Consider the following 25,950-nt stretch of genomic DNA (forward strand, 5'->3'; position numbering starts at 1 on the left):
CTCAAACTTGTTCTTTCCTGCTTCTATCACACAGCCATCGTAGATTTTGCTCCATTTCTTTTATGAAGGGGTTAATGCCTTGAAGGGATCTGATGTAATACCAGCTGCTGAAATCCCACAGCAAGAGTCAGAGGTGACCAGTCCAGCAATACTGTGCATTAGGAAAAGCTGACAAATAGCAGTGGGAATGTAAAGCAAACTGATCATGTAGCCAGTATTTAGAATGGACCAGCATATGAACAGCAAGGACTTTTCTTGGAATTGTGACAAACTTAAATGGCCAGCAACTGGTTTACATTTTGAAGAGGGTATTTTTGGTTTGCTTGTTTTGTTTTGGGTTGGGGTTTTTTTTTTTTTTTTTAAATGAAAAAGCTAGAGCTACTATAAAAATCAAAGTGTAATTAGGTGCAACACAGTATGCAAACACAGCTGTATCACATCAGATCAAAGTAACATAAACTCCGTAACGTCACTCCATCAATGGCCAACAGCAAATACATAGTGTAAAGTGTAAAAGGGAATATACTCTGATGCTTCTCTGCTAGTCTCTCATCCTCTATGGATTTGCCACCATGGGAGTCTAAAGCTGAGGTAGCATTCAGTAGCTTTTTCCTCTATTAACTTGCTTGGTGTTTTTTTAAGTCATGTTATCTGCAATATCGACGGCGCGCTGTGGTACCAAATCCCACAGCTTAACAATACTGCGAGTTAACCGCTATGTCCTTTCACTCTGAGCATGCCACCTGCTCCTTTCATTCCCTCCCCAGCCTTTTTAATAGGTAAAAGACAGTGAACAACTGTTCCCCATTCACCCTCCCTACGCCACTAACAATTGTATCAAATTCTATTGTATTCTTTCTTTTCCTCAAGCAGTATCTACCAGCAGAGGAGATTTAGGCTAGATAGTTCTTCCTGATATGGAGAGAAGTACCTTGAAGTCCACATCTCCTCATTTTAAAAGAATATCATAGAGATAAGTGTGATAACTATTATCACACAGAACTGAAGACTCAAGAACAACAGAAAGTTACAGAATGGCATGTTTTCTGTTTTATTCTCTATTTCTATTCTAATTCTTCACACCTGGTTTGCTTTACTGAATGCCACTAAGCATTGAGCTGACATTTTCCAAGAATCATAACAGCTCTACAATCATCCTTCTGTAGTATTTAGTACAGAGCCCATCACTAGAAATGTAAATTAGGAACATTCTCTCTCCAAGTAATTGCTGTGCACTTAATCAGCACTGAGTTTCATGTGCCATTTTAGTTGCCCACTAATATGAAGTCCTTTTCCAACAGTGAACAATTAACAGTTTAACAGAGAAATCAAGACTGGAAATATATAGTTTTGAGTTTGCTTTGTAGATAAACACAATTTTGATTCAGATAAGTATTTTCACCTAGCTTTAAAAGAGGCTGTTTCTAAGTCAGCCTCCAGATGGAAACAGTGATGCACTCATTAAAATCGCATAACAGTGAGTTCTTAGTCACTCAAATCTTAATAATTATTTTATCAAAGCCAATAATGTTTTGGCAATCTTTCCAGGATAAAAATCATATTAATCCCCAGTAACAAAACCACATTCATGGTTATAGCAGGTAATATATGAAGACCATGTGAGCAAAATCTGTAAGAAATTTCAACTAACCTTGAGATCACAAGTGGTGTTAAGCAGCAAATTTGAAGGTTTGAGGTCACGATGAAGCACATTGGCTGAATGGATATATTTTAACCCTCTCAGAATCTGGTAAAGGAAATAACAAATGTGGTCGTTGCTGAGGTGTTGAGTCTTTAAGAGCTTGTAAAGATCTGTCTCCATAAGATCTTGCACAATGTATCTGTAAGGAATCAGATGTAAGGCAGCAAAACAGACCTGGTTGTCATGTTAGATAGCAACATACAGTACCCAATGAAACTTCCATAACAATTTTTTGCTCTTATTTCTCTGTTTCATGACATGAAATGATGCAGTTGTTTATTGCTTTACAAGTTTTGAATCAAATCAATCCTGTTACATGATGCAGCCCTTTACAGAATTAAGAGGCACCAGCATGCAGTCCTCTCAAATTAATCACCATAAACCTTTATTTGTTTATATTAGAGCCTGATTTTTATTGGAATCTTAGTATGATCAGATTCCTACCCTGCTTGCCAAGGAATAAAGATTGGTTTATAGTTTAATGAGTAATAAGCTTCTGAGATACTTGCTTCCAGTTGCATAAAAGCATGAAGGTAGATCTGATCATTTCTCAGTCTTCTCTGCCACCTCTCCACTTCAAAAATTCAGCAAGTGTCCTCCTTTACTATATATTTATCATGCTACATTGAACACAACAGTCCTTTGCTTACCAAAACTAGATCCTAATATTTTCAGTCAGATTTTTTTTTTTTTCCCTAAGATTGGAATGAACATAAAGAAAAGGGATTTTTTTTCAGCTTTGGCAGGAATGAGTTAAGTAAAATTTTCTTCTTCCTTAATTCAGTTTGGCTGCAAAACCCTTGAGGTGTACATGATCACTTTTCACTGAAATAGGATTTCATTAAAACACACTACTATCACCATTCCAGTTGGGCGTTCCCATCCTCTCCTCTGGGTATTCAGAGTGGATCACATAATCAGGACATCTTTTTCAAGGCAGCATGCACATACACTAGTCAAAATGGCCACAGAAATGCAACCTCAGAATCCCATATAAAAGACAGATTGAACTCAAATAATACATTGATAATTTATGAACTGAAAACATTTGACCAAGATTCAATTCCGTTTCTGCCAGCATGTGCTTATGCCTTCTATTGGGCAGACATCTGCCAAGACCTGCAAACCCAGTAAGAACCAATGCACACAGACTTGGGGAAATTAAGCTGGTTGATTCTAAACTAGGCCTTGTATCTCAGGTAGAGTCCGCCAGCTAAGACTCCTTCAGAAGTTAGATATCCACAGGAAGTCATTATCTACACAAAGCCAAGTTTCCAGTGAAAGAACAATTAGTAAATCAAAGAGGCCAGATTTGCATATATTAATCAAGCATGTTTACCTGCCCATGGGCAGTTTCATACTTTTCACATAGGCAGGAAGCACTGCAAATCTGGGGGTTGTGTTTTGCTTTATTTTCATTTCCCACCTCCCTCAAGATGTATCCAAACTATTCTTCAAGAAAACTTTAGACAATTATAGCACAGTCCAGCCATTTTATTTTCTCCTCAAAGCAATCAGTTCTAACACCTCTATTAAGAGCAAATCCAGTTTTAGGATTCACTAGACTAAATCATCTCTACAATGTTCAGTTCTTTGCCTTGGAAGACAGGAATTAGCATCTTTTTTTCTTTTCCTGAAAAAGAACAAACAAAAACTAATGTTCACCTAAATATCAAATCTAACTATGTATCTATAAGCTGATCAAACAATATGAACTTCCCTTTCAATTTACAATAACAGAAGCCAACTTTTATTAAAATTTAGTAAGAGGATGAAAAGGAAGAAATAATCAAACCAGAAAAGGTGACAACCATTACTACACAGAGTGGCAACACTTTGAAAGGATACACATCTTTCATTTGTTCAATAGTTGGAGCTCTGATAATATCATTTATTCCAATAATATTCTCATGCCTGAAGCGCAGTAGGATCTTAATCTCTCTCAGAGTTCTCTGGCAGTACGTCTGATGCTCAAAAGGACTGATTTTCTTTATAGCAACTCGAACTTTGTTGACATTATCATAGGCAGAACTAGAAGAGAATCAATAACATTAGTTATAAGTGATATTAAATTCATTCAATTCAGAAAGCAAGAATGCAAATTCAACTAAATATAGGGGTGGTGCGTTTGTTTTACATGTATTTTTATCAAAAGAAGAGAGGTGACAGCAGCCCATATCTTTTAGTTTGATGAATGGACAAAATACTGTTGTTCTATCACCAGCCTATTTGGGTCAAGTCATTAGCTTTCCCAACTGATAGGGAGTCTGCTGATTCTAGGGTACCCCAACAAAGAAAGTAGTATTCATCTTCTTTATCAGCCTGTGGAACAAACAAGTTTGAGTCTTTTTCTATATGCTGTAATCAGGAAGTTTGAGAGAAAAATTTCATCTTGAGTTAAGCCATTCACTTTGGGGTGCAGAAAAGCCTTCAGAAATCATCTTTCAAGCAGCATAATTCCATATCCTATGCCTAACTCCTGCAAGTAATACCAGTTGTCACAACCTTTCACTCCTCCATCCAGCTACACTGTTGGCACCTCCAAGAAGAACAGACATGGAAGAACAAAAGAAATGCAGGATTTGTGAAAAAACCTTTCCAAGTTCAATTCCAACAGTAACAGTTTGAGAGAAGAATGTATCCAACTACACACATGAAGTGAAAGCAGGCAGCTGTACAATATGAGATAATATGGTGGCTGGGACCCATATTAACACACACACACGCTGGCTGCTGCATTTACAGCACTGTTATTTCAGAAGCTCAGAACAGCATTCCCAGCTATACCAATAAAGCAGGCTCGGTATTTCTGTTCGAAATGCCTACGCATTTATGAAGACTATCACAGCCCAATTCTAATAAAAAGGCTCAGTAAGACATACATAAATTTTGAAAATTTGGACTCAGATTATTATTTAGTAAAAATGTTATGAATCCTTCCAAGTTTTAGGATGTTTTCTATAGTCTTGCTTATATGCATGACAAAGCATCTCATTATAATAATTTCTCTTTGTATTAAAAGTATATGGTAATTCCATTACTTCAAATTTAAATGTATATATATGATTCTTGTTCCTTTCAAATTTCTTTTTGCTCACTACTGCATTGTTTGAAAATTAAAAAATAATCAAGCCTACACTTAAACATTTCTGTTAGCCTCAACTATTTCATATAAAAATATAAACATACTAGCCAAACAGGCTTTACATTCCACCCATTTTCTATAATTGAGACCCAGAACATTCTCTGAAACTCTCTATTGGCCTTACTTTGCTGAGATGTCCAGGTATTTGGTGATCAGGTAAAACAGAATGAAATAAGAAAATCCAATTAGAAAAGGAGACCTAGAAGGAATTCAAATGCCTGATGATGTCAAGGTGGTTCTACCACTAAGCAGATTTATGGTGCAACAAGGTGGTTTTGAGACAGTACTGTTACCACTGTATGCAAGAATGTTTAACATTTCTCACTTTCATTATTAAAAATGACATAGAATTTGTGCCACCAGTAAGATCTTCATACAGCTCATGCCTATGTAGTGACATCCTTTCTGCATGATTTTTCCACAGAATCACTTTGACCTGTCTGCATCTGTAACTCCAGTCTGTAACCACAGACAGACTCCACAATTTATTTGCCTCTGGAAACACTGAACTCAAATGCTCCACAGGGTGCTTTGAAATTCCACACGCTAAGCAAGTATTCATTACAACTGTTGCTATTACATATGTATAGATAACACATTAGCAGTTCATAAGTCCCAAAATAGATAATAACAAAGTGCCATAAGTGGAACTTGGCATAGCCTTCAAGAGCACTTCGTCTATAGTCATTTTCTTAGTTAATCACCTGCAGTGCTTACAATATACCAGCAAGGTAAGTCACAAGCAGAAAACAAAACTAGTAATAATTCTGAAGCATGAACAACCTGTATTTGGGAAAGAAAATAAAGAATCCTATGGACCATTTTATCGTTATAAACAAACCTCCTACCTTCTTCTTTGTATTGACAAGCATATTTTTTTTTTTCCCCACAATGCAGAATCTTGCTTCCTTTCAAAGTACTGGACAGCAGCAGCTATGCAGAGCAGAAAAAGGCAAAATGCCAATATTTACCAATTGATGCCGCTGAAATAAAAGCTCCTAATCTCTTACAATATTTGATAAATCTTTAAGTTATTGCTTCTGAAGCACTGGTTGGTTATTGATGAAAAATATTATCTTTCCTTGTACAGATTCAATGAACTTGAACCCTTCAATTAAATATACCAAAATTTTCTCACTTGTAGAGGTTTCACTTAGAGTTCTTGAAGCATTCTTAGAAAAAGGTTTATGTTGTTATTTTTTAAAAAATGGGTAATTTTGCTTTGAGATGGTTCAACTATAAAACACATGATTCGGTGTGGAAAAAAGCTGACTATCTGCAGGAAAGATGCAATCAATTTCCTCTCCAGTGTACATTCTGCATACACTCATTTCTCTGTTCGTATCAGATAATGTAGCTAAGTGTTACCACTGCAAAGCCTCAGCTAAGGAGAGCAAAACCGAAATACTACCTAGCTGAAACATTAAGGACAATGGATTTATTTCTGTCTCCACACTTTCTGAAATATGAGTTTTTCTGTAACTTGATTAAACATATGCAAGAGTGAATGGAATAAATCCAGTTGGCAGCCAGTCACAAGTGGTGTCCCCCAGGGCTCAGTTTTGGGGCCACTCCTGTTTAACATCTTTATTGATGATCTAGACGAGGGGATGGAGTGCCCCCTCAGTCAGTTTGCAGAGCACACCCAGTTGGGTGGGAGTGTTGATCTGCTCGAGGGTGGGGAGGCTCTGCAGAGAGACCTGGGCAGGCTGGAGCCATGGGCTGAGCCCAGCTGGGGGAGTTTCACTAAGGCCAAATGCCGGGGGCTGCCCTTGGGCCACAACAACCCCCAGCAGCGCTACAGGCCTGAGGAGGAGTGGCTGGAGAGCTGCCAGTCAGAGAGGGACCTGGGGAGGTGATTGACAGCCGGCTGAACAGGAGCCAGCAGTGTGCCCAGGGGGCCAAGAAGGCCAATGGCATCCTGGCTTGTGTCAGCAATAGCGTGGCCAGCAGGGACAGGGGAGGGATCTGACCCCTGGGCTCGGCACTGGTGAGGCTGCACCTCGATTCCTGTGTTCAGTTTTGGGCCCCTCACTACAAAAAGGACATTGAATGACTCGAGCGTGTCCAGAGAAGGGCAACGGAGCTGGGGCAGGGTCTGGAGCACAGGTCTGATGGGGAGCGGCTGAGGGAACTGCGGGGGTTTAGTCTGGAGAAGAGGAGGCTGAGGGGAGACCTCATCGCCCTCTACAGCTCCCTGAAAGGAGGGTGCAGAGAGCTGGGGATGAGTCTCTTTAACCAAGTAGTAAGTGATAGGACATGAGGGAATGGCCTCAAGCTGCACCAGGGAAGGTTTAGACTAGATATTAGGAAGCATTTCTTTCCAGAAGGGGTTGTTGGGTGTTGGAATGGGCTGCCCAGGGAGGTGGTGGAGTCCCCATCCCTGGAGGGGTTTAAGAGGAGTCAACATGGTGCTGAGGGATCTGGTGTAGTTGAAAGCAATCAGTGATAGGTTAATGGTTGGACTGGATGATCTTCAAGGTCTGTTCCAACCTAGATGATTCTGTGATTATCTCAATTCCTATGAGCAAGAAGCTAATCATACAAGTAGTTAGGTACACTTGCCTATGTATAATATTTTAAATATCATGCATAATACAGGTGCACAGAGAATCTGTATTATAAAAGTAACACCATTTCACAGAGTTATAGCCCTCAAGGCAAACACAGCTTTAAGTAAACTCTGCGACCCTTTAAAATACAGTGCTAGTTTCAATTTGGCATGCACTACAGAAAACTGTAAAAGGTACATATGAGACTGAACTCCAGTAGAAATGAAGAGTCATGTGCTCTCTCATGCTCATGCTAGGAAACCATATAGCAGTATCTATTTCACTACCTAGGAAACAACTTAAACTAACAAAATTGGGTCCTTTGTAGGTCTGAACCATTTCCCAAAGCCTTCCCTGTTCCCCACTATCTCCATCCAACCATCACCTACTATCAACACCAGATTTACCCACTACTCTCCAGAACTCTGCTGAAGAAATACACTGCTCATACACAGTGTCCATTGGTAGTGTTTGCAAATAAAACAACTATTAAAAGTGCAAATCCAAACTCTCAATTCATTATTTCACTGCCGTTAATGTAACAGCTTATCACTTAACATAGGATTCATCTTGCTTAGCCTTAGCTAAATTAGATATCTAATTTTACAACTAATAATCACCTGTGCTCCCCCTACAGTCCAGAAAGGAACAGCTTCACATACACATCCCATCCACCACCCAGCGCATCCTAAATTTAGATTATTTGCATTCTGGAAGTGCCATCCCAGCGAGCACCGTCTAACCTAGTTGTCTAGACTGTCAGCTTCCACTAAATCTCACAACAACTGTTTACATTTTCAATGAAGCAGTTAACTGGGACGCCTTCTCAAAGCAAGAACCTTCTATTATCTAGACTTTTTTCCCAGAGAAGATAAAAATCTGTAAAGTGGGAATAACAGTTCATAAACTAACAACTTTTAGAGTGCTAATTTACAGGTTTTAGTTTCTAATCATTAATCACATGTACCAATCAGTAACCACTACAGATAGAATCCTGCCTTTAACAGTCTCTGTGTTATTCACATTAAAATTAATCTAGCTACTGACACTAAATATTCAGAAGGAAGGATTCACTTCTACCCCAATGATGTGCAGCTTCACAAGCTGATGCAAGTGTTCAACTGTGTTATTTATCAGTAAAGTGCTAAATTTAAATGCAGATTTTGCAACTGCCCAACTCTAGTATAAACGTTATTCCTATTTCAACGTGTGGTTACTATCCTGTGACAACCTGCAATAGCACCATTATTTAGATACTTTCAAGACACCACATGAAAATCAATACAAGCCCTAGCAGTAGTTTATCATTCCTAAAAGTATCTTGTAAATACATAACAAAGTTTTGACTGAGGAAAGCATCTTGCACAGCTGTACAAAATAAACAAATGAGCATTTATAACCCAAGAAGTTGCACCACACAACTTTTAAAGCCAGTATTCTATCCTTCTACTGCTCCAATACCAACTTCCTTTTTTACAAAGAAGTCCGGGGCGGGGCTGCTTCCAAACACAATGACCAGAAAGTGCACCGCAGTGTCTGAGCAGCCTACAGAGAACAGCATACTAATTGCCCAGATGAACCTCTGACATGTAGCCCCTCTCCCATTAACTCCTTCTCAAGGAAAGAAAGCTTTTCACTGGACAGATCGGGACAAGTGCCAAAGCTTAGCTCCTTCTACCCACAATGGCTGCTGCATGTTCTTCCATCCATTTCTATTCTTCACATGTTTCATTTCGGAGCAGAACTGGAACAAGTGAGAGCATGCTGCAGCTGCCGGGAGGAAAGGAGCCAGCTCCTGGCAATAGTTACATCCCACAGAGGGCTGTTTCTTCATATAATCATTGAAAAACAACTGCCTACTCTGTCGGCACCCCCATTCCTCAGTACACTTCTCTGCCATGCTGCCTGAAGGCTTACCCCATCATGGGATAGTCTTCCAACACTTCTAGGATTATTCACCTTATGGCTGTTTCACATGCTGCTCTCAGCATACGCACATGTACACATAAAAATACACAATGCTACCGGCAAGCATCCTAATTACAACTCTAAATAAAAGACTGATTTGAAGTTTAAAAGGGATGTTTTATCAGTAGCTTTGTGTTGCTGTGGAAACAAGATTCCAAGGGCATATCCAGGGATAAGAATCTTTCTGAAATATTGAATAATTATACTTGCAACCAGGAAAGAAAAGGCAAAAATAATTTCCAGCAAACAAGCCGATCTATGAAGATCTTTAATCTTTTCATTCACTCTACATTTAGCTCAATCACAGACATTTCTACAACATGTTGACATTTATCAAGTTACAATGCAAATAGCTTAAACTTATTTTTAAGACTGCTGTAAGTAAAATAAAACAGTATTATGATATAGCAATAAGCAGCAGTACCATAACAGACTGTTCGCTACAATTTTTGGGGGTGGGGGAAGGTGGTATTATGGGTGCAGATTTGTGGAGGGGACTGTGGTTTGTTGGTTGATTGGTTGGGGTTTTTTTTATAATCATCAGACATTAACCCTTTCAGATTCTTCAGAACAATTAATTTCTGATTCTAGATTATTAAAATAAAGGGAGCAGCTACAGTGTATTATTCTTTTACCAAAGAGAAAAGACTGGAAAAAGTATAAAAGTAGTAAAAGACAGTTTCAGATTTTAGGACATCCAGTAATATCTCATTTTTATACTGCTGGATATAGTTTCTGTCCCCTAACTGTAAACACCTATGTTTACTAGAAATATTTGTTACTCTGTTCCATTTATTCATAGTATTTTTGAAGATATTATTCATTTAACATTTCTTATTGGCACTAACTTAAAGAATCAGCACATGGTTTTAAAAGGAACAGGTGCCTATCCATATTAAGATATATTTGCCTTGTTTTAACAGACCTCAGCTTATGAAAAGACAACCCATGTCCTGCTCAGTTTTCATCTTGATTTATTAGCTTTCTCTAGAAGACGTTCTCAATAACGGCTTCCCAGTAGTGAATTCAGGAAATAAACTATAGAAACAAGGGCATCTTAATATGCTTTTACTTTTCCATGGAGAACCATTAAAGATTTAGTTTCACAGACTAATTCCTACCATGTAGGAAAGCTAGTAGATCCATGAAAATGGAAAGTTACTTAAATATCAGATTCTTAAAAACAAACAACTCAGTCTTGAGGCTCTAGCTGCCCTTCAAGCTACACAGAGATTATAATTTTAGTAACACAAGCACCATGTACTGTTTCATCCTACTCTGAGGGACAAAAGTCAAGTAAGTTGTAATTCAGCACTCTTGAATTATCTATAGGTATGCTACAGACACTCTTTATTCATTATCAGAAGACAGCTGTACATATTACCTTCTGTCTTTGAAAAACATGCATAAGTACTAATAGCTTATAATGAAAGAAGCAGCAAAAAACCTTGAATTCAAAATTGGGTTGCTTCAGAGTAATCTTTGATACAAGAATTACGTACTGAATTGCCACAAGTTTGAGCGTTTAAGAAATGGACCTCTTTCTCATCATCTGTTGATGAATTCTCCAGCATTTGTCGAGCGTGTCAGAAAACTACCTCAAATTATAAATTACTGGATGACCTCAGGTTTATCTTAAGTCTTGGTTTTGTAAAAGAAAGAAAGAGAATATGCAGTGTTGTGACATACGGCTGTCTACAGACACTGAAATTCACTGACAATTTCTTCCCATTTTCTTGCATCTCATGCTACAAAAATGGCAGCACAGAAAGACTGAGCAACAAGACAACATTAAAATAACCACACAGTAGATGTGATCCAATTAGCAGTAGTATTAATCTGGCCCTACCTGAAAATTCTTAAATTACATGCTATTTGAAAAATTTTGGGTTTGTTTTGGTGTCATTTGGGGGCTTTTCAAGCAGTTTTTGACTTGTCGGGATTCTAGTATCAGTGAATAGATTATTGCTTTGGGGCTAAGAAAATACAAATTTGTTTCTAAATCTTTTATCATGACCCCTCTGCAAAGCAACTGTCCCACTTTACGAACTCCTCACAAGTTTATCCACATGCCTAACCCTTTTTGTCTTTTGCTCATCATCAAATGATCACTGTTATGGCTTTGTTTTGGTTTTATTATAGAAGATACCTAAGCAAACTATTTTTGTTTATATTTGTTATAAAGCTGTTGGTGTTTTTTTTCTTTTCCAACAAGAGGAAAGTTAAATATAATTTCTAAATCAGTGTCCTTTATTTTATTGCAAGTCCATAGCAAGGTGCCCAAGTACTTGCTGCGGACTGCTCTATCATGCTTTTTGTTAACCCCTGAAGCTTACTGGGTCAAAATGTAACTGCATTACCTTCACCTTTATCACCTACTTTTTCAGTCATCTTTCTCAAAACATTCAAAATCAGTCCTAATAGTAAGGCTTTTTGGTACAAATATGCCAAATCTTTCCTCCCATGACAAAAGTGAATAATTACTCCTAAGTGATTTTACTCTTTGACAGCTTCTGATCTACTACAGGTTATTGCCCTTCAAGACACAAATTCTTAAGGCACTTTTGTAAACTCCTATAGGAGATTTGTTTTCATATATCTACTCAAATGAGGTTACAAAGGCAAATTTTAGTTTTCAGAACCTGAAAAGTAGAATCTGATGGAATCTTCCAAAGCATTACAATTTTAAACTATTTACTATGTACATCATAATGACTTAATAGTTTAATTTCTTAGATCACTCCTAGTATTTTGAAAACAAATAGCTAGCTGTGCAAAATGAAGTCTGTTAAATAAATTGTTTTCGCCAGAAGCTCAGTCAATTCATAATCCCGGGTGTGGCAGACCAGATGATTTGTGTTTCGTTAGCACCTACTAAGCAGAAATATGAAGAGCAGCAATTCCAGAACTAAACCTTAACATTACCATTAGAAAAATATTAGCTATTTTGCCCAAGGTTCCGTATTGTTTGGCTAAAGATGTCATTTAACTTCATGGTGTTTTGACCAATCTTACTTGTCTGAAAAAGAGAGATCACTTATCTCAATCTCTTCTAATATGTGTTTTTCTTTCTCTACCTTTAGCTGTGAAGCACTGACTTCAAATCATTATACATGCCTACTCTACTTTCTGGTCTTCAGAAAATAGACAACTCTTACATATCAGTATTTCATCTACTTCTTGCCCTCCCACTTATCCTCCCCATTTTAGAGGTTTCCAGGTTTTCCACTGCCAATATTTCCTTTGTTAGCATCTATGCCAAATTTAACATTTAGGCAAACTTCACTCTTATGTTTAAAGGCCCTTCAGCTATCTGAGAAATAAACCCCTCATCCCAAAAGCATCCATTGCTTTTGAGAAGATACTATGCTATTAAATATCACTATCTTTCATCTCTATAAACTTAAAGATAATTCCTGTGGGAATCAATTTCAGGGTGAAATTCTAAGAGCTTGACAACATCTGAGACAACCTAAGGGCTCAGTAAATTTAAAGGAGTGGTTGTGGTTTACCCTCCTTTTTGTGCCTGACAACCCTGCCCCTTTCTCACTTTTTTGGTTGGAGCAGTGGCTTTGTGTCAGTTCACAGAACTGAAGCAACTCAAAGTCAAAGAGCTTATGAACAGGAACAATAAAGAAGTCTTTACCTGTGTATTCCTTTTCCCCTTCCTGTGTCAGCACTATCACTCACAGGGTTTTGTGTCAGTCACATCAACTTACCACCTTTAAATTTTATTTTTTATGAAGTAACTTTTCAGCAAATCAGTTTTCCAGCACAGCCTATTACAGCTGTGTAAGCACCAGCACAAGAGTGGAGGAAGGAACAACATGACCCAAGACATGGAAGGAAAGGCTGACCCTTTAGAAGCAGCACAGCCTGAGATCAGCACAAGTCCCCCATGGAAACCACAGCTTAAGTGTCTAGGCCCAACTGTCATGAAAGCTAAACCTCCACACATGAGCCCATGAAGTGCTGACTTCCTCCTCCCGTGCTTATGGCTTCTCAAGAGGCAACAAAAACCATCAACACAGCGCTGGCAGGTGAGTTACATGCCCAGTGTTATTCCAGAGCCTGGAAAACTGCAACCCTCCCCACCACCCTAGCAGCAAAGTGGGCACTGTAAATGTGTGTAGGAAACATTTCCCTTTCCGAGAGACAAGGGAGAGCACTAACAGAGCTGTGAGTGGTAACAGTATTAAAAAATCCCCCAATGCGGTTTACTCTGTCAAATAAAGTTCTAATTTGACTTATATCCCAAATAATCCTCCCAAAATCAGCTTTAGAAAAAGGAAAGAGCACAAGATCCAGACAATTACTATATTTTTCAGTAATTAGCTTATTTGATTCCACATGATATAAATCTTCAGAAGAGATAGTTCACAGTATTTCACTCCAACAGAAAATAAATATATCACTGAACAAAGTAATTCACACATACTTAGAAGCAAAGGTTTTCCTAGACAGGTAAAAACATAAATGCAAACTGAAAACTATCACAAAGCACTAGAGAAAGCAAGCTCATTGCGACTGCCTGCTCGGCCATGTATTCCACTTGCAAAACAAAACAAAACAACCAAACCACTAGCAGCAAGTGGGCATCTTGCCACTATCAGAAGTTACTTCCCTCTAGTATCAGCTTACAAGGCATTTTTTGCATGGTTTTTTCCACCTTTCTAAAAAGACTTGCCAATAGTAAACCCTAGCCCCTCAACATATTAACAGTTTTGTGTTTTGTTCAGACAGGGTATCAGCATTAAGACATGTTGGCTACTGTAACTAAAAGAAAGATATTTCACAATTATGAAACGCTCAGAAAAATCCAATATAAAAGTCGACCTGAAAGTCATTTGGGGTACTCTGCACCATCCAAATCCCAATACAATCTGGCAAATTCCGGACTAAAGCAGTTTGGGGTGTATTGATTTGTGGTGCTCAAATGACTGCAAGTTTTACTTAGGACAAATCAGCAATATCTGGTGGAGCAAACTGCCTTCCCTCCAAACAAGCCAGAAGTAAGGTACTGCAGTGACAGCTGCTAATTTTAAGGAAAACTGCAAAATGAAGTAATTGCATATTATAAACTGTAAGGCTAATTGCAAGTTGCTGGTACTTAAAGCATACCCACAACACAGACGAATTACTTTCTATCATGTAACAAAAACTCTCATTTGCATTCTAATGACTACAGAGTATTTCAGTATTTCATGAAAATTCTCTTAAAATACAAAAGAACTTCCAAGAGAAGATATTTTCCCTTAATAGAACTTTAGTTGTTATGATTTTAGGTCCTGCTAAACAAGATAGTAAAAACACATGCACAAGTCCGCTAAAAACGGGACTGTCATGAAGATTCTGACCCACTCTGATATTTCTATTAAAGCCTTTCTTCAAGCCATATATACATATATATACACACACACAAATCGGTATTTCATCCACCACTGCCTGGTGCAGGCTGGGCACTAGAAGCCTCCCGGGTGGAAGCCGGGGTGCAGTCCCTTCCCGGGGGACCGGGGCTGTGCTGGCTCTACCCGGCAGAAAGGGGTGGAGACAGGAATGCTCTCTGAAACAGAAACTAACCTGCTGCACACCGATGGAGCACCAGAAACCTCGTCTTGCCCAAATATCTACCAATCTCTTATCAAGTAACCCCATCTGAATTAATGACATTTATTACTACTAGCATTTTATTAATTTCCCTGGTCGAAGTTGATAACGAAGTAATATATATTTGGCTTTTAATGTACCTTGCAAAAAGATGAGTTTGAGAATAGCTCCTTCACATGCTCAGAAGTTGTCATAAAACAATGGCAAATAAGATCCCTTCTGAAAAGGGGATTTATTCACAAGCAAACTATTGTCTTTAATAACTTGCCTAGCAATTAAGAAAAACCTAAGTTTTACACAAATCACCTGAAACAAACTACACTTTGCTGCATCTCACATACACTAATTTAATTTACCTTACAACACAGTAAAGGGAAGTTACATTCTAAAATATGTTTATGGCTCCATACACTTCATTTGAACAATCTGGAAATCACAATCAAATAGAACTGAAATCACTTAAGAAAAAGTTAAGGGGTTGGGGTTTTCTAAAATGCCTCACTTTAAGTGCAAGTATTTTCCAGATTACCAGAACAACATCCAACTTCACCCACTAGCAGCGCCTGCTCACAGCGATGATGGCTGACCATGGACTGGGCTGCCCTATTAAGTGCACAGCCCGTCAAGGGAAGTGATTGGTGCTGTGAGGCCACATCTGGAACACTGCATCCAGTCTTCCTCTCTACCAGTACTGGAGCAAGTCCAGCAGAAAACCATTAGGATGCACAGAGGGCTGAAGGACATGACATACAATAAAAAAGTTGAGGAAACTGGGTTTGTATAGTCTAGGAGGGGAAAAAGGTGGGGGTGGAAAGCATCCAATTGCTCTTTTAAGTTACATAAAGGGGAACTGCAGAGAAAACTGATCCAGACTCTTCTCAGAAGTAAGAAGTACAAAGGACAAGAGGCAACGGTCACACGTTGCTGCAAGGGAAACCTCTCATGTTTTTAAGGGCAAAAGTTTCACTGGGCAATCACTTTAACGCTAGAACCAGAAGCTACCCAGAGATGTTGTGGAATCTCCGTCCCTGGAGATTTTGGAAATATTGAGTGGACAAGTTGAAAAACTTGATCTAATTTTGACATCGGCCCTGCTTTGAGTAGGAGGTTGGACTGCATAACCTCAGGAAGTCCCTTTCAACCTACATTATGCTGTGAAATATTCCACGGCACAATTTCATAAAATATTTTTATTAAATATCAAATCGATCAGTTAATTTCATCTGTAGATCACATCTGAAAGCTATGACAAAGCATCGACATAAAAAAGCATTAAAAAAACTACTATGTTGGCGAAGTATTAGTTTTCAACTCAAGTTGAGCTGTACACCTACTCAGTTGGTAAGTATTAACTCTTCTGTGGGCTGTAGATTCTCACTCCTAAACAACAAGCTCACTGAATTAACAGAGCCTGGTGTCCTACAAATACACATTTCTGGTCTCAGAGTACCGATAAATCCACCTGTGAAACTGGGGCATCTGTCATGTCTCTTCAGGGGACTCTGACTATGTGACCTCCTGAGGTAGTCTCTTCCTCAATGGAGCAGCATATAGGATCTCTTCACTCCGGCAAAATACCCATTTTTTAAAAACACGCAGAAACTTTCCATCTTTAAGACTTCTACCATTTGTCAAATTCGATGGAAGGCAAGCAACAGGTTCAAGAATCATACACAGGGGTACAGGAGACTGACTGATGCAACCACATACAGATACTGTGAACATATAAGCCTTATTTCCTTAATAAATCATGCTTTTAAAAAAATAACACAAGTTATCTCTGTTTCCGTGGGCTGGACCATGCTATGTTAAGAAAATGTCTGTTTATTTATAAAGTGCAAGTGTTGCTGAGCTGCACTCTTCAACTGTTAAGCCAGCGTCCCATTACTTTGGGCAGACAGGAAAAGTTGCTACCTCTCATCTTCCATAAATCTTAACGAGAGCTCCGATAGGAACAGAGCCAGTAGCTGCTGCCCCGTCCCCCAGGCCTGCTGCCCAGCTTGCCGACCACCTGCCCCATCACAGGGGAGAGCAGTGAAAGCAGCTCTAATTGCTCCTTTCGTGCTTCCAGACAGGTTAAGCAAGTACTAGAAGTCTGAGTGACTGAAGGGAAAGGCTTCCCTCCGCCTGCTCCCCAGAGGGGAGAAGCCGATAACTAGCCACCAATCACGCTCCCTAATTCTCTGCTCTGATCCTCGCACTAAGGAGGACGTATCAGGGCTGGCTAACGTGTATCAGCTCCCTGTTCTCCTTATCACACAGACCAGAACATGTAAATTACCAGGTATCGACACCCATACACAACCTGTGCTCCCTAAAAGCACAAATAAACAGGGACACGAATCTCTACACTTGCTCTGCCATTAGAGTACTCGCTCCAGATTGATGCAACAGTTAACAGAAAAAAAATTACAGGCTCTTTCTGATCCTTGCCACTAAGCAGTCCACCCCAGATCACCAATCTGACCCTCACCGAGGGATGCAAATGCTACCTTTTTGTGTAACTTGGCCGTGTAATATTTTCTTTCAAGACTGTCCATCAACCCCATCAAGCTTTTTATGTTCATCTTTTAATATAAATATCTATGCCTTGCAAATAATTTTATTCCTGATTATTTTTCTGAGTCTCTTTGTGAATATACTTCTCAGATTTCATTTTAAATTATCCATCCTCTAAAAGTAGGGCTCTTCTGTGAGACAGCAGAAACTCTGAAAAAACTATTGCCAAATGTTTTAAATAATTCTTTTCAGTATTACTTTACCGTTCATCTATTGACTACCTTAATTTCTAATATGACTCTTCTACAGCACATCAGTAACACAAAGATGTCTTTGTAATAACAGTCAAATTCAGGCCAAGAAATGCAAGATTTGAGTTTCAAGATCGTGTTCTTCCAACTGCATTCATCTCTATTATTTATATGCAGTTATTTACAGCAGTGATAATACTTCACATTCACATAAGCCTGATGACAAAAAGGGCTTCCAAAAAACAGAATATAAAACAGAACATCCCTATCACATTCCCACTCACCATTTCTTTCCAAAAAGATCGTTTTACACTGTCAAATTATCATCCTTGCCAAATTACCACTGACCAACTGTATGAAGACCACCTCACACTGGAAATTTAAAGCTCAACATTTTCATGTTTTTATTGCTGTTTCAGTGTGTTTTAAAAGTATGGCCAGTTAACAGGTTGTTTGGGCTGGGGGGGTTTTGCCAACAGAAAACACCAAACATTTCGGGAGGAGACAATCTTTCACATTTTATCATGTCTGAAGAGTAGCTCTGAAAGTTGGTCCCTGCTGACTCGGAGGTTGATAATCCCTTAACACTGAAAGAAAGGCCAATTCACAAAGAACTTCACACCAAAACCCCTCGAAACAACTCTTAAGCAAGAGAGAAGGGGAGGAGAAAAGAAAAGCAAACCACACATTTGCATATATTTGGATACATTAATTCAGAGTAACAAACATGACTGTATGACTAAATAATTGCTTAAAGGATGTCCTGCAGTCCTAGGAAGTGCTGAGGATTTTGGCTAAAACTTGTTTGCACTGTGGTTATTCCCTAGTTTCACATACAGAAATACTAAAAACAAAAAATAGGTTAGAAAGGGACACTGCCATGGATATTCACTTATTAACCACTTCAGCCCCAGCAACAAAATTTCTGAGTAAGATGCAGGCCTGTATAAAAGGAAGAACATTTTTAGCAGAGTTTAACTGGAGAACATTAAGATGGGGGATGTCCTGATAACGTGCCTTTTCTGCTTACAAAACTGAGAAAGTGCAACCACAACATAGCAGTAAATATACTGCTCTGTTAAGTTTATTTTTACTCAAAACCTGATTGTGTTAAAAATGACTGCACATGGGAAAATAGTTAAATGCCTTTAAGGGTTTTAAAATCCAGATGAGAGAACATTCGCGTACAGTCCACTCAGTCAACATCTTCCTCTATTTCCTGTGCTGTTATTTTATGTTGTGATCAATATTTTTCAAACGTTATTCCCCCTGCTGCAAAATCAAAATGGAAGACTGACTGTAACAGCATTATCCTAAGAATACTTAATTTACCCCTTTATTAATGTAATTGAAAGAATTTTATTGTTTTCAAGTCCCTAGTCCAATACCCCAGAAACATAGGAATTAGGAAAACAAGGAAGAGTGAAGGATTTTAACTGTTAAGTCACTTGTTTTCCATATAACAAGCACAATGCACTTGTAAATAACTAGCATCTCTCAAGTCATACACATTAGCTGCGGGTCTGAAATAAATCCACCAGAGCCTGCTTTGCTTTCCTTCATTACAGTGTACAAATTTAAATGGATTTTGCAGTTGCAGGAAACATCTCCCTCTGCACACTCATAGCTTGCCCTCTACCCCACCCCCCAAGGGAGAAGCTTCTGCAGATCCTCACTGCATTAGCAATCAAAGCAAGATAGGAAAGATATAGTATTAAACTGCATAACCTATACATCTGTTGATAAGTAATGTTATTAAATCATAGTAGCCTGTATGTTAGGCACTACAACACATCACAGTTGCTATGGCATTTAACTACAAGTGCATCCAACACTTTCCTTATCAAGTTTACAATATAAACTGAGACTTTGTTCCCTGTCGTTTCACTTGCAAGGCAGAAGAGCAATAATTAAGAGCACAACAACTGAATTTAGTATTTCACATTAATAATTTTAGAGTAGAAAACACAGCAGCTAAGTGCATATCTAAACCAGATTTGGATTTTTTTGTTAGTAATTCTGTATACCATTCAGAGCAGATAACGTACTAGAACAAGTTTTTAAGTAGAAGATAGCCTTATATAATTTTAGAGGGGAAACAGTTTCCATATAGAACTTAATAACATACCATTTGGAGGGGCAGAAACTGGCCCTGTTTCCCCTGTATCTGCTCACTGGCACAGAGATGCCAAAAAAGGGCATCAACTGCCACCCTACTGCTGCTTGTAATCTCTGATCAGTGGCGAAATATTTTAGCTTTAATATGTTGTCTGATAAACACACTTTTTAACATCCCAGTGATATGAACTGGACTATATACAGCATACATCTTGAAAGTACTATTCCCAAGTACCTTCCTAAAGCAGACAGCAAGGGTAAACCAGTACAGTTAGTACTGAGATTATCTGCACAAGTTTACATGCTCTAGCTCAGATGATAAAATACACCCTAATAAAATACAGCCTGTACCATAAGCTACATTAACAAGTTTTGGCCTGGATATATTACTGTGATTTCTAACACTAAAACAATAACAAGGCTATTTTTACACTGTAAACAGGAGTTCTGATTTACATTTTGAAGGTCCTTCCCACAGCAAAAAAATGAAGGCCGCAACTCAAAACTTTGTGAGAGGCTCATCTCCCAGCTAAGTTCAGGCCTAGATGAAAGCTTCCACCCTGCAATACAAGATGACTTCATCTTAACAGGCCAGCATAATTCAGTGACTATATGCAAAAACCTATACCTATAAAAATCTGTAACAGCTGAAGTCTGTGAAGAGCCCTCGCTGAGAAATGCACTAGTTTACAAAAGATTAAGCATCAGAGAGAGGAATTAATGCTGATAAAGCTTTCATGAAGTCATAGCCTGTAAACCTCATTTAGTACCTCTGGTCAAAAAACATGCTGAAGAAACAGAAGCAGCATTGAAAGAAAGTTGACAAAACGATAATGAAAAAAAGTTTTTTATCTGCATCCCTTGAATTATTTCAGAAGTGTGTTTTTTTAAAAACCTGTTTTACTAATAGAAGCCAGGATATGAAATCCTAAATAAGGTCACTGAGGATGTCAGATTTATAACCGTCACTAGATATACCATCACACAGTATCATCCCAACTCATTTAGATCGCTAAAAAAATCCCATCTCGCACTCTTAATCCGGTTAGTTCACATTTTCAGTATTTCGTAGTTCATTCACCTCGCTCTTTAAGACTGATATTAACCAAAGCAAACGCACACGATCGCTTTTTAGTGAGACTTAGTACAAGCCTTCATGGTGCAAAATGACCAAGAGCTAGGACGGCTGAAAAGAACTTTCACCTGTATACATGTTAGACTAATCTGGCAGGCTGTGCAGCACAGACAGCACGTCCTAAGAAAAGCCAGGTAGGGGCAGCAACTCCTAAGCACAGATTCACTTTTTTTTTTTTTTTTAATCAACCGTGACCTCAGGGACATGCAGCCAGGTGAGCCTTCGCACGGCACAAAGAGAGACGCGGAGCTGGCAGCAAGATTTTACACCCGTTTCCCTTTTTCGAACGCCTTCAATCCCACTACGGAGACGAAGAAAATAAAGAGAGCAACCAACTCTAGAGGCATGGACAAAAAATATTCAAGAAAAAAACCCGCACGACCGAAAGGAAACGAGACGTTCAGCTGCACCCATCGATGAAGGAATTTTAGGCGGGAGGGGGGGGCGGCAGCGAGGGAGGGGTAGGGTGATGCCGGAGGGGCAACCTCGGCAACACGAAGGGAAAAGCAGAGCTGAGGAGAGCGAGGCAGAGATGCTTGAGCCCCGGCTTCCCCTCCCCCGAGGGCAAGGCACGGGCCTCTCCCCCCTGCAAGGGCGGGCCGGAGCCCGGGGCCGGGCCCCGGGGAGGCTGCGGCCAGGCAGGGCGGCGGGGAGGGAAAGAGGGAGTTGTTCAGGGCAAGGGCGCTGCCCCAGCTGGGCTCGGCAGCCGGCACTCACCACACCATGCCGTAGGCCCCCTCGCCGATGTAGGAGAGGTTGGTGTAGCGGGGCCCCACGTCGAACACTTGGCCCCGCACCATCTCCGGGCCCCCGGCGTTGGCAGAGCCGCCCGCAGCCCCGGCCCCCGACACCGCCGCCATGTTGTCCGTGCCGGGAACCGCGGTGACTGCGTGCGGGGAGGGGGGGGTGGGGGGGCGGAGGAGGCGGGGGGGGAGGAGGAGGAGGACGAGGAGAAGGATGCGGGAGGAAGGAAAAGAGGCGTCGCCCGCTCCGCCGCGCTCCCGAGCACCGGCCGCTGCCGCCGGCTCCGAGGCCCCGTCAGCGCCGTCACCGCCGCGGCCGCTGTGAGGAGACGCCGCCGGCCGCGCGCGCGCGCATCGGCCCGGGCCGGGGGGAGGGGAGGAGGGGTGGGGGCTCGCGCGGAGGGAGCGGCGGCGGGGCGGGGCCGGGCGGGGCCGGGGGCGGGGCGGGGGGCGGGGCCGGGCACTGCGGTAACCGCAGCCGCTGGGGAGGGGGCGCGGCGGGCGGGTCACGTGGTGGGCGGGGCGGCTCTGCGGGCGCGCGGCCGCCCGGCGCCATTAGAGGCGTCAGGTGACGGCGGGCGGGGGCAGGAAATGGAGCCCGCGAGGCCGCGCCGGGGCTCCCGCCGCCGCCCCGGAGCCGGGCACCGCTGCCGCGGGGCGCTGCGCCGGGCCGGAGCCTCTGGCCGCGGGCAGCCGTGAGAGCACCGCGGGGCCTCCCGCCGGCCCCTGCGGCCGGCCGCGCCTGCTGCGCTCCGGGCTCCGTCCTGCGGGGCAGGGCGCACGGTGCGGCGCCGTGAGTCAGCGGCGGGGAGGGGAAGGGCCGCTCCCGTGTGCAGGCGCTGCGCGGGGACCCGGGAGGGCTGTGCGCCTCCCGGCTGCGCGACAGCCGTCTGATGTCATGCAGCGCAGGGTTATTATATGTGAACGCCGAGTTACTGTCATAAGGGCAAGTTTATTTCTGACATTTCCTAACTTCGGTGCATAGTTTTGCAACCTCTGTTTAGCGTATTTTTATATAGAATTATATGTTCCTATTAGTTGCTTCCCATATAAATAAACTCAAGGCTTTGAATGGGAGGTGAAAATGTAGTTGATGATGGTTTGTATCACGCCACGGTTGCTGCTTGCAACAGCATCGTATCTTTTCTGTTTTCCTGCAAGGCTCAGCTTTCCTAAAATAACTTTTGCTTGATCTGGAAGTTTGCAAAAGTTATGCACAAGGATCCTAACTCCGAAATTTTTTTCTGCAATTTTCTAATGATCTTGGCAAAAAGTATTAACCCCTGATCTGAAATCCTACTGCTGCTTGCTTTAACCCTGCCTCTGAAGCTGCTTGAGATGTGCTGTGTGTTCTGTTGCTTTGAAAATTCATTCAAATGCACATCTTTATACATCTTAGCATGCCTGTATCTCTATGTTTATACCCCTCCCAGGCTGTCAGAAGATCCCAGTGTGGAATCATCCAATTACCCCTTGACAATCAAGCTTTTTACTTGGAACTATTTACTCACTTCGCATTCCTGTGTAACAGCACTCGGCCAGAAGCTGTTACATGACAATCCAGTTGTTCTCAGGTTCTCACCAGTTGTACTTTACCCTCTTCTTTCTTTCCACATTTCTCTCTCAGCTCTGCTCTCTCTATTGACATTTTTACTACTGACATCTCTGCCGGAAATCCTGCTTCATGTCTGTCTTTGCCGAGGTGTCCCTGCCAGTGTATTCTCTTCCTTCTCCCAACTGCCACAGGGTCATTTCTGTCATCCCACCTTCTCTCACTACTTGTGGCAAGCCAGCTTCCTTTGCCATCGACTGAACAATTGCAGTTTTCTGTAGCTGCTTCCAGATTCTGCCCAGTCTCCTGATTACAACTTACTAGCATCCCCCAATACATCAGGCTTGCTTTTGACCAGAAGTCAAGAGGGAAGAGTTAACTGGTTTTGGTTGAGCAGCCGGTTAGCTGAACTGCAGCAGACATACCCAGCCGGGTCTGGCCTTCAGATGCAGCCCCAGCCCAGTTTGATGGAGTGAAAGCTGTTGCGGATGACCAACATAATCTAATAAACCCCTCTGTATTTAACAGACATTCAACTATACCACTTGGGTTTTTATGTATTTGAGTGGGATAATGCTTCTGCTGTATTTATTTTTAATTGTAGATAATGCTTTCCCTTCCATGGTGTGTTCTGTACTTTAGAAACACAGCATTATTTTTCTCATAAATTTTAGACAGCAGTAAACGTGAATAAATGTTTAAATTTTCTAAAACCAAGTAAAATACTATTTAAAAGGTTCTCTTAACTCTAAAAATGAAATTATGCTTACAGTTCTGATCACATACATAAATAAATCTGTCATCAGCAAATGCAAAACAAGTTATTATAGAGAATCTAGCTTAAACACAACCTGTCATAGCAAATCTAATTAAAAACTGGCGTGTATTTAGATTATTTTTTACCTTCACCAGGACGTGTCTGATCAAAAAGGAAACCAACCAGGCAGACCAGGAAATTGTGGAAAGACTGTCAGCTCCTTTGAGTGCTGTGTTCAAATATATGTCTAATCCAATTAAAATTAAATAAGTGGTCAAAAGGCTATGGCATGCTTTCCCAATGACTTCTCCTGTGACAGAACTTAGTGTGTGTATTTCAGTGAAGGGCTACAGCTACTGAGATAGGCAGACCAGGCAGAAGTGTTATCAATTGCTTTTCAACCTATTTAAATACACTGCCATTACTTGCACTTAATGTTGGGTTCTTTTGCCTTAACAAGATGACATTAAGACCTCAGTTCTGGAAAGAATGTAAAGGTGTTTTAAGAAAATTAGTAGTTCCATGATCAAAATAAAGGGTTATGTTGGAGGGAAAAGATACTTACTAAAAAATAATAGCGGATAATGAAAAGCAGAAAGAAAAAAACCCCTTTTATTTCAAATAGAAGTAAAAGCACTGATAAGAAGAGTTTGTCCAAACAGAAACACAGTATTTTGGTTTGAAAGCTGTATTAGGAAACAGCTAAGCCATACAATTGGTCAGTTTAAATACGCCGTGTTTTGGATCTTCTCCACCTTCATATCAAGCTCAGGAGTCACATGGATGAGTTCATCCTACAGTCAGGGTCTAGAAATTCTCTGCACTGTTCTACATACCTACTTTAACTGTTAACTTCGTGTTCTGTAAATAGATCTCTTGAAAAGTAAATGTCATACTACAAAAGGCCCTACGAGTCCTGGAAACAGCATTATCAGGTTTAGGCAAAGGACAAACACTTAATGTAGCTGCCCTACAGTGCCACTCTTTATTGGGGGTGGGAGCAATTTCAATTTTTTTTGCTAATTTAAAGCTGCATCTCCCAAAATCATCATCATTATGTTAGTTGTATTATTTGCATGGGGACATTGAGGACACAGCTTTCTTGGTAGCTGCTGTAGGAGCACGGCATTTGCTTTCAGAGTGCCTCAGCAGGACCCTGAACCTCTCAATCATCCCAACAAAATGCAGGCATTAAGTATATAAAACAGTTTTCCCAGCATTATTTTAAAAGACCTCAAGCCTCTGTGCGGGGGTGACAAGAGAGAGAAATAAGACATGTAAGATGTTTTATAAAGATATATTTTAACTTCTAAGGCACTCAGGAACCATGGTGATAAACGTGACACAAACTTAAATTGCTTAGATATGAGCTCTGATCCACAGGGAACTATCCTAAGATTCATAAAGAGCATCAGATGCTAATAACTTCTAGTCAGCACCTACCTGGGCTTGATTTAACTGGTGACATACAGCTGAAATCCCTTGAGACTGACTTTCAGTTAAATGTCGACCACTGCTTTGATAGTGTAAAGTGACCTCAACAAAAATGAAGATCTCACTGTAATCTTATGCCACTGGGAAGTTAAAAACAGTCTCTCACCCAAACTGCTGGGCAACTGATGCCAAAACAAATCTACTTTTTTCCCCCAGTATTCAGCATTCTGACTGACTTTGGAGGGGGCTTATACATCGTGGAGTTAAAATTAGTATACGGATTGCTATGTTTGTTTTGTGCATGCCAAGGGGAGCGCAAAAGATTATTAACTGAAGAATTATTCTGTCAGTAACAACCTTAATCTTGCACTGGGTATCGTTCTGTCACTGTCAGAATCTGTCACTGTTGTAGGAGATGTATTATCTATCATGTTCTTCTTAGATTTGCTGTTCACAAATATGGTTTGAAAACACAGTTGCAGTTTCA

General features: G+C 40.6%; 1 protein-coding gene across 1 annotated transcript in view; it reads right to left on the bottom strand.

Annotated features, from left to right (window-relative positions):
* The window catches only part of MAPK1 (mitogen-activated protein kinase 1), a 43,658-nt gene extending 21,564 nt beyond the window's left edge, over window positions 1-22,094 (bottom strand). The window contains exons 1-3 of the mRNA XM_074921576.1: window positions 21,695-22,094; window positions 3,551-3,733; window positions 1,652-1,841 (exon numbers count right to left, since the gene is read on the bottom strand). Of these exons, the coding sequence (XP_074777677.1) occupies window positions 1,652-1,841; window positions 3,551-3,733; window positions 21,695-21,837 (516 nt within the window). The 5' untranslated portion in view covers window positions 21,838-22,094. The remainder of the gene's footprint in view (window positions 1-1,651; window positions 1,842-3,550; window positions 3,734-21,694) is intronic.
* Window positions 22,095-25,950: the final 3,856 nt, after the last annotated feature.

Source organism: Athene noctua, chromosome 17 (genome assembly GCF_965140245.1).
Source record: "Athene noctua chromosome 17, bAthNoc1.hap1.1, whole genome shotgun sequence".
In the NCBI taxonomy this organism is placed as follows: domain Eukaryota; kingdom Metazoa; phylum Chordata; class Aves; order Strigiformes; family Strigidae; genus Athene; species Athene noctua.